Source organism: Stylophora pistillata, chromosome 1, assembly GCF_964205215.1.
Source record: "Stylophora pistillata chromosome 1, jaStyPist1.2, whole genome shotgun sequence".
Classification (NCBI taxonomy): domain Eukaryota; kingdom Metazoa; phylum Cnidaria; class Anthozoa; order Scleractinia; family Pocilloporidae; genus Stylophora; species Stylophora pistillata.
Genome location: NC_142519.1, coordinates 28,890,079 through 28,900,165, shown reverse-complemented (window position 1 = coordinate 28,900,165; position 10,087 = coordinate 28,890,079). Strand labels below are relative to the sequence as shown.

Below are 10,087 nucleotides of genomic sequence, written 5' to 3'. Positions count from 1 at the left end.
CCCCCAAACCAGTTCCTCTACGCGTTCTGTGGTATATCATTTCACGCTGCATGGGAAGTAGGACAAGATCTGAGGGAACACGTGGGGATAGCGGAACAAATGTTCAAGAAAACGCATCTTCCCCGTCATACCCCCAAACTCCGGCTCCCGCTAGTTAAAACAGCGCGATAAGCTTGGTTAGTTTGCTAGTTAATTTAGGTCAGTTATGTGCTCGGTGTTGTACAGATCTTTGTAAAGTCCAAGCATAGAGGTCAATTGTAACATCACATTAATTTGGTCAGAAACTTTTTACTTTATTATACTTCCTAGAGAGTTTCTAGCGCTGTATCCGAACATTTCAAGGTCGCCTCGGTAAAGTTTCTTGAGGCGCAAAATGTCTTCTCTCGGAATCTTGGAATAATAATGCCCTAAGTTATCCCTAGTTGATGTGTAGCGAACAGGAGGAAATGATACTAAACGATCTACACCCGCATCATGTAACACAAATGGAGCATCCTCTGTTAATGTCTCGTATTGTCCGATAAAATCAAAGTTTATCTTGCACGGATGACAGAGGTTATCGTAATGATTCCAATGTTCGTCGAGTTTGCCCCTTTTTGAGTGGACATTGATTACGTATGATATGAAATGGTGGAACTTAATTTCTCCGCTATGCGCTGAAGATGTTTCATTAGTGCCCAGTCTTACTCTGACAGATTGCTTGATTTTGTGCACGTGCTTTTTGTAGATATCAGTTTTATTAGTAAATTTGTTTCTATATGCTGACAAGAGTCGCTCAAAAGGCTCGCGAACGAAGAGAAACTTGTAGTAGTTCTGCAAAATATAACGTATATCAGCCTTGGAGTGATAGCTGAGAAGGTCAAATCTTTGTTTGTGTACAGATTTGCCACTCAACCCAACCAGCTCCGCCATGATTTTTTTCCATCTGCTGCACGCAACTTTAGGAATGTAACAGTACACCACTCGATGTTTTCTATCCACAATGAAATGATTCAGGTCCTTAGCCCCCAGTACTCTTGCTTTTGCCTTTTTACAGTAGGCCATAACTTGACGTTTTCTCTCTTCTTGTCTAGATGCCATAAAATGAACGGACTGAAAGTACAGAGGGTTAGTGCGTTTTTCGTTTGACCCGAGTGAAAGCCAAAACTGAAGTCAGTGATCCCAACTACTAGATGTCACAGAAGAAAATATAATCAGGAGCCAATTGGAATTCAAGTGAATGTCTCGTGAATGTCTAAAGAACGTTAACGAGAGTACGCGAGTGATTGTTAAAGAAAGTGGTGCAAGTTTTCTGGAGCAACCAAAAAGCTTAAGAACTCTACAGTTCCTTATAACTTCAACAATACTTTGAAAGTTGTTGTACAGAGAAGCACCTGCGATTGACTCTGGGAAAAGCATATTACCAAGCTCACTTTCAAGACGAATGCTTTTGGTATAAACTCTTATGAACTGTCTTAGGACTGACATAGTGTCACTTGTTATATGCTTAGTCATTATTTCCAGACAATTAACATGACTGAAAAAATAAACGCTGAGTGTAGATTTGAGCTCGAAGTCTAAGTCGAACTTTTCAATATAACCCATCCATAGCAGAGGACGTCTCCTCTGAAACTTGGTCTCGACAGGGAGATATCGAGGCCGAGGGAGGGCTTTTCGAGAAATCGAGAAATGAATCTTAGGGTAAATTTTGATTTAAAGTAGCTTTATGCTGTTCTTAACTTGTTCTTCCCTTTACTGACCTCTGCTTCTGTTAACTGCCCTGGTCCTGATGTGTTATGTGAGGATTCTTGTAAGGCGAGACCTGCGGAAAAAAAAAACTGAAATGCTCATACATGTTTTATTATGGATGTTGATAGATATGACGAAGGAACAGCAACCATTGTGAATGGAAGGCCAATCATTTCTATTACAGTTCAACCCCATGGATTCCTGTGCCTTCGCGTAATCCGTCCGCCGTGCTATTAAATAGAAATCGGCACGCACACACACACACAACAAAACAAAATTCCCAATTCCCACAATCAGTACTTCTGAGCGGAGAGGTGTCGTATGAGTTGAATGTCTTGCTAAGAACAATAAAGAACACAGCTCATTCAACACCGAGACAAGACAAAAAAACTTTTATGGAATTTTACGGTCCTAAACCATGTTGGACGTCATTCACGCTACAGGTATATCCGAGACACGATTAAGTACTTTTTTGGACTTTTGAATTGAACTATTGACGAGCAGTCATTAACTTAAGGAGCATTTGTTAGATTCCAAAGGGACTTACTGAAAGCTTTAAGTTAAGTCCAACCGTGAAGTCACAAAGTTTTGCTGATCATCTCTCAATTCCCCTCCCTTACATTTGACAAGAGTGAAAAACAACAAAAAATGGAACATTTTTTGCGTCAAAACGGGGTATTTGACAGCTATGTTTACCGCTACATTTTATACCTTGTTCCTTTCAAGAACAAAAACTAAGTTGATCTTGAAAATTTTTGTAAGCGAATTTGAGTACGGTCTGTTCTTAGATCAAATACTCAGAAGATAATTTTCGCCCCCCTCAAACTACTGTGAGCGGATTTTCTACAAATTCCTTTCCATATTAGTGTGCGTCTATTTCTTCTCTCTTGTAGCTAGCTAGGGTGGGACACTGTGTAAATGAGATGTGGTGTAACATAGTGCAACAAACTTAGTTCTGATACTGGCGATTGAATTGTCCTAAATCCCTGCTGAAGTAAAACGTCGTCGTTTATTTTCAAGTATATTTTAGTAGGTCAGATACAGATTAGTTTCGGCCAACATAAGACGTTATAATTGGATCGTAAAAGGTTTCGCGAACAACTTGAGGCGCATGAACAGTTTGGGTATTGGCATGTATTTCCTGCTTAAAAATGAAGAATCTTAGAAGCGCGGAATATGAACAAAAGGCTTACAAACATTTGTTATGACTGAAATGCCTAGTGCAACAGGGTGAAGTACGCCTTGCTAAGCCTTTTCTTCACAGGAGTGACCAAAAAGGAAATTCTCCCAAACATATCACTATATCTTCCCGAAGAAATGTGTAAAAAAACGAAAAATATCAACTAACTGAATGGATGGGGTTTGATTCAGCACCCAATTTTATAGCTGCAGTAGTAAGAAATGTGTAGTAGGTAGCTCGTACTTATAGGATTGATCTTCATCTCTGCAGTGAAAGGGTTGAGATAATTATGATAGCCATATCACTTGTTTCAGCTCGCCAATTTCATTTCAAATTACACGGCTGCGATCGCAGTTGCTGCAAAACCATAGTTATTCACAAATAAAATAAGAAACCTAAATGATTCCACATTTGTGGTATCATCTAGGTCACGCCAGAGTGCTCAAACTAACGTGTGTGTATACCGTAAACCTGAAAAAGACTAATGAATAAAGGATGAAAAATTACATGACTACTTACAAACGTTGTGTGACTAAACGGAAAGCGGTGGAATAGAAATCGTGAGTGATTTCACTCATAAAAAAAAATCAACCTGACCAAAGAAATTTTCTGAAGGAAAAAATCTAACATGATTTGAATCGTGTTGAGAAAACATGCGAGAACAAGAATGAAACTTTCCGTTCAAACAAAAATATTACTGAGAGTTCAAGAAACGTATTTATTACAAAATACGGTCGCAACAATAGCTTCGACAGAGCGCCGCAGGGACGTCTCTGCTGAGCTAATATAGGAAGAGCTTTCTATCGTCTTACCTTTAAATCTCGGTCTCTCTGTTGCAATAAAGAGCCAGATAATAGAGATGCCGCCCAAAATCGCCATCGATGTAAAAACCCTTCTACGGATCATCCTGGTTGCATGTAATCGAATCCGGCGCTCTATGGAACTTGAGCTCCCAGACAAGATTTCAAAACAAAGAGCAAACGGGCTTCAGTTCCCTGAGGGACAAAATGGCACAAAAACTGAACCTCTACAATCTAAGATAAATGGATGTCACTTTACTTGCAGGTCTTAATATGAAAAATCATCGCTATTTCCGGTCGCAAGTAAGGGCCGCGCCGATCGCCGCAAGCCGGATACGAAACGTCAGGGGAAAACAGTCGTTCATTGCTCCAAGGAGTCATCCTTAGAAGTCTTGGAGGGGGTGTCCCTCCCAGATTTCCAAATCCTGACTCTCATTCAGACCAAAACATGTTATTTCCCACATCTGTTTTCGTTAATTCTTGGCCTCCAAAATCCATACCCGTTTTCAGACTTGGTTACTGCAAGAAGTATTTGGTTTTCGAATACACAACGCTTTGCCGTAAAATATCATTCCCTATTGGGATAAGATAATGCATGATTCAACAGGCCCATCTCCAGAAAAAAACATCAATCCACACTACGGGGGGGGGGGGGGGGGGGAGAGAGAGGAGGGGCCATCGGTGCTCTGAATGGTGCCTACACCTCATCAAGATTGGTGGGTGACTATATTTTCCCTCATTCCTCCCTGACGTATGGTTTACAAATTAAGAGGCGACAAGAGCTAAAAGTGTAAATAAATAAATATTTAAAGTCGTTTTCTTTATATAGAAAACTTGGTTAGAGTCTATCCTTGCGGTAGAGTGCTCGATGCGTTCGTAGAGCGTGGTGTATCTGAAGATTGATCATAAACTAATTAATAAGACAACTTTTTCTGTGACTAGCTCTGAGTTTCCCGCTTAAACCTGTCTGATGATCGCGTAAGCGTGAAACTCAAAGTCACAGAAAAAGTTATGTGTGTGTGTGTGAGTGTGTGTGTGTATGTGTTTAACTAACTACAGACAGTACCGTTTTAGCCTTCTGGGCCTCATAAGTGCAGTGCTAACTCTAGAATGGAGTTAAAGCCATTTTGGCATCCCAAATGATTCCACATTTGTGGTATCATCTAGGTCACGGCAGAGTGCTCAAACTAACGTGTGTTTATACCGTAAACCTGAAAAAGACTAATGAATAAAGGATGAAAGTTTCTAAAGAAACTGTGGTGCTGCGTCGGTGGGGGTAACAAGGTAATTTGGTTATATCAACTAAGTTGAAATTGTAAATTGGCCACCGTAACGAATAAAGAAGCTGACGTTTCGAGCGTTGGCCCTTCGTCATTCGCTCTGACGAAGGGCTCAGTAACGCTCGAAACGTCAGCTTTTTTATTCGTTACGGTGGCCAATTTATAATTTCAACTTAGTTGATATAACCACTGAATTACCTTGAAAAAGACTAACACGAAACTGGACGAAACGACACAAAATACAACTTCCGGCAGACATACGAGAGCTTATTCATAAACTTGAGTGAATTAAAGCTCCATAGGTTACCTAACACCAATTCTGTTGAAAACCGCAGGAGTATAAATATTCGTGCACAAATGCACACCTAAGTTTGGCCAGTATTCAATGGTGCACCCAAGATAAATCCGTGCCTTTCAAGATAACTATAGGGTGCTGGGATAAAGCTGGATTAACACCTGTCTAAGATTTCTAACCGTAAATGGATTACGGTTCCCTGCCGTCCCTTATCGTTTAAGAATAGGGACCTTAAGCAGTCAGAACGGCAACGCCAAAGAAGACGTCGATATTAAAAAAATGAATTTCTACTTTACTTAGAATTTCGAAAATGGCTGCATGTGATTACCGTCTCTAACGGCGCCACACCTCAACTTCAGCATAAAATGTATATTAGCAGCTTGTGTTCCAAATGGAAATTACAATAATTTGCCGTCGCGGTTTCCGCTCTCAGACGACGCAAATTTTGGCGATTTCACGTCGCTGTTTTGCAAAGGACGGCTAAGAAATGTACAAAGTTTTAAAACGCACGTGCTGGCTAATGTTCTGCCCATTAGATCTTTTGTTTTGTTTTGCCGCGTCCTCGTTGCCGCCGCCGATCGTGGTTCGCTTAACACCTGTCTAAGATTGCTAACCGTAAATGGATTACGGTTCCCTGCCGTCCCTTATCGTTTAACAATAGGGACCTTAAGCAGTCAGAACGGCAACGCCAAGGAAGACGTCGATATTAAAAAATGAATTTCTACTTTAATTAGAATTTCGAAAATGGCTGCATGTGATTACCGTCTCTAACGGCGCCACACCTCAACTTCAGCATAAAATGTATATTAGCAGCGTTGTGTTCCAAATGGAAATTACAATAATTTGCCGTCGCGGTTTCCGCTCTCAGACGACGCAAATTTTGGCGATTTCACGTCGTTGTTTTGCAAAGGACGGCTAAGAAATGTACAAAGTTTTAAAACGCACGTGCTGGCTAATGTTCTGCCCGTTAGATCTTTTGTTTTGTTTTGCCGCGTCCTCGTTGCCGTCGCCGATCGTGGTTCGCTTCAGGTCCCTAATACTATTGCTTCCGGAAGGTTGACCTTCGGAACAGTTTTAGAGAAGACGTTTATTTTTATTTCTTTTTTAAAGTGAGAACGCCTCGATCATATTAGCGGGTTGGTCAGTTGCTCATTTTGGATTAAGATCATAAAAGAGGGTCGTCGCTAAATTTTTTCTTTGTCTTGAGTGAGCTGTGATACTGTGAGATGTCTCTGGACTTTCTGGCCAGAAAACAGTCCGAAAAAATCTTCGTCATCGTCAAACTGGTCGCCAAAATCGTTATCGTTATATCTGATATAAGGGGCAGTTCAACCCAGACTTGGTGGACAGTGTTAGGTGTAGGGCGAACTTTTTTACTTGTTTTTTTGTTTTGAGATGAAAGATAGATGTGTGACAACAGAGGCTCACCTTAGCTACACAACTGTGAAACATTTTTTTTCTTTTGAATATCTACCAGGTAAGAAGAAAATGGACGTTTTTGTATTCAGTCTTTCTCGAGATAGGATCAAACTCTTGCTCTTTTGGGCTCTCAGAGAGACAGAATAAGGAGAACACGGTCTCTAACTCCCCCCCCCCCCTTTGAAACCCTAACCCTCCCTATCAACCCACGCCCTGTACTCTACCTGAATCTCTTCAAGACTTGTGATAGGGAAAACACTTTTCATAGGAGAGACTATCGATTGGAAAGTCTTTGAAACATTGTCCGGCTTTTGAAGTTCAGTTTTTATGGGTGGGATGAGGTTTTTTTTTTTTTTTTTTTTTAAAAAAAGAGATTATTATTCATGGTTTTATAATCTTTTCCGAGCAAGGCAACTATTCAATCAACAAATGGAATTAGTTAGACGAAATGAATGTGATATATCAGGCTTTTCTGGATAAGCTCTTTATTGAATATCATTCAAAGAGATATTATAGCGATACAAATTTGATAGCTCCAGACGACATTTTTTAAATTCAAGCTTGTCTTACCATGTCAAGTTTTTTTTTCTGCAACACAAGCAGCAGTGTGTAAACCGTTTATTTTGAACTTGTGGTGCGAGGGAAAAATTTCACTCTGACACTAAACACGTTCCAAACAGCCTAATTATCAAGACTTTCTACCTCGTGCCAAAGTGTACAGTTAATATAAAGTTCGAACCAAAGAAACAGCGCGGCCAAAAAAGTCTCTCAGAAAACATTCTCAATGCGACGCCAGGTTAAGTCGATTAGGCCATAATCTTTTATTTTAAGAAAATTGGACGGCCAGATGAGGCCTTGATGCTAAATACAGCATTGTGCAATATTTATAGAAACTGATCTAGCTAGATTTATAGCGAAGATTCTAGAAAATCTGAAGGTCAGAATAAAAAACCATCCCGAGACTGAATGGTATTTAATTACCTTGCTGTCCTCGCAAGAGAGATGGATGCACAGCTCGAAGTTCACCGACCTTGAGCCTCCTCTGAAGAGGTTGCAAAAATAATGCACGTTTTTTCGGAGGCCGTGTTTACAATTGATTGTATATGTCGAGTTTAAAAAACATCTCTTATCAATGGTCCTTATACTGAAGGGGTGCAGAGTTAGTTTCAAGTATTTCTGAGGGTCCGGACCAAATCAATCAATTTCACAAAATACTTTAACAGGCTTAAAAAAATCCACGGAATTGTTCTAATGCGAATTAATTACGCTGTCTCGTACGTACGTGTCCTCTTTGAACATACCTCGGGTCTTTACGATATATTAGTATCTTGGTCAAGGATTTAAGTTAAACGGTTCAATTTCTGAGAGATCAGATTAACGAATCATCCCATTATGAAAAAGGCTAGAGGTTAACTTTATTGAATTTAATTTCAAATGATAAGTTCTAATCATTTGTTCGTTAAATGAATTTGGTTTTGTCTCGAGTACAATTTTTTGAAAAACGATTTATAAGTTCTGTATTTCTTCAATGCAAAACTAATAACATAAACTTGCAAAAATCAGTACCGAAGCAATTTGATCTTAACTTAGCTGAAAAAAAAAAAATTCAAGAGTTAATTGCAATTGCAGAGCTTGTTGTCGGCAACAAATAACTGCTTTAAAAAGGATTGACATGCTCTAAAGAGAAACTAGAGAAGTTTCTTTCAAAGGCTTGGCAAAACGCGGAAAAAACATCGCTAGTCAGTTTACAAATATATCCACAGCTATGCCATATGTGTATATTTAGTTTTGTGGTACACCACAAAAACATCTGTCTCCTAAAACGATATCTTTAAAGATATTTCTCTTGAAAAGAATAATTTGAAAGCTAACTAACGAACATTTTCAATGTATTTTCACTGACAAATAAAAATTAAAATGTGACTAGTTTACGTGATCACTGAGAATCGACTGTGCGGCATGACGTGACTTGAAGTTTACGAAATCCACATCATTTGATTTTCTAATCATTTCTTCAGTCAAATGGACTGAATTTGAAGCAACTACACAAACAAGGCCACTTTTGAAGGAGGCATATATCTAGTGACTCGTTTGGCTCGGTAGCGAATAAAAGAACGAGGAATAATGAATATAAGCGTTAAGTTAATGGCTCGTTTGGCTTGGTAGTGGATGAAAGAACGACTGCGGAATAATCTATGTGCGCATAATTCTTAGGTCTACATTTAACGTAACCCTTTATTCTGTAGTTTAGCTCTAAATTGTATCGTTTCCTTGCAGTTCGCCGCTGAAATCCTTTCCGATATAATTCCGATATACTGACTCACTGCGAAGAGAAAACCACGGTATGAAGTCATTACATTAACTGTCAGTCAATCGTCATAAATCTATGTGCTCTAGAAGCTTCCTACATTACTGTAAACAGAAGCCTTCGGATCGGTAACCGCGGGTGATTCACGCAACCAGATACTTCAAATGCACAAGATGATTTGAATGATGAACTCTTGAGTTAGAAAAGCCTTTCATGAAAGTAGGTATAATACAAGAGGATCATTTTTAAAATGTCTGGCAAACCGCTAGAAGAAGCGGACCGTTCGTAGACGACAATTGTTCAAGTGATTTCTAAACGGTAACAGTGCGATTGGATATGGAATACAAATAAAAAAGTAGAGCGAAGGAAATCAAGCCGGCAAACCGCTGGGATTTATAAGGCCTTACAGAGAAGACCGTTCGTTGACAGTTGTTCAAGTGATTTGTCAACGTTGACGGTGTGATTAGATGATGAATGCAAATAAAAAAGTAAAGCGAAGGAAATCAAGCTGAAGCTCACCTTTTTGATAGCCTTGAGTCCAAAACTTGCGAAATTTTTCGCTACGGATCGTTTTTTACGCCTTGAGTTGACGTTTTGAAAGGAACGACGGCAGTCCGAATTCTACATCCTCTTTTAGTCCAACGCACTTTCGAAGTACAAGTCAGTAAGTATGCTAATCACTCATTGATAATCAATGAATTGAAAAAGCCTTACGTAGTGTTGTGGAGCACAGCGCCCTCACCTTTACTTCCCACAAGTGAAATGACTGGCAGATGTCCGTTCAACTGCATGTCAACCAAATGACAGCTGTTACTACTGTTGTTTCAAGCTTGCGCTAAAAGGAGGGGAGCGTTGCGTGACATTTCTAAGAACGGCTGTGAAGTAGACTAGTAGTGAAGCTGTAGCGGTGGGGGAGGAGGTTTTTGGCAAAAGACAGCTCTCCCAAGCGAAGCAGGGATGGGGCAGGTGGTTAAGTCCGTCCAAAGATCAAACCTTTTTTGTATGTCTGACCACATCAGCATTTGCGCGGGAGCCTCACAGTTCGTGAATCACGTGCGAGGAGTCGCGAGGGTCTCT

General features: G+C 39.9%; 1 protein-coding gene across 2 annotated transcripts; it reads right to left on the bottom strand.

Annotated features, from left to right (window-relative positions):
• Positions 1-272: 272 nt before the first annotated feature.
• On the bottom strand, positions 273-9,775 carry LOC111329039 (carbohydrate sulfotransferase 11). 2 transcript variants are annotated; one of them, XM_088748162.1, is made up of 4 exons: positions 9,753-9,775; positions 3,721-3,903; positions 1,740-1,801; positions 273-1,092 (listed from the first exon to the last, which is right to left on the bottom strand). In XM_088748162.1, exons 2-4 carry the CDS (start codon positions 3,812-3,814, stop codon positions 289-291), a joined length of 960 nt encoding a protein of 319 aa, XP_088604288.1. In that variant the 5' UTR covers positions 3,815-3,903; positions 9,753-9,775; the 3' UTR covers positions 273-288. The 2 variants fall into 2 exon arrangements, with proteins under 2 accessions (XP_088604288.1, XP_022789372.1); XM_022933637.2 differs by lacking the exon at positions 9,753-9,775 and adding an exon at positions 9,530-9,746.
• Between the last annotated feature and the right edge of the window lie 312 nt (positions 9,776-10,087).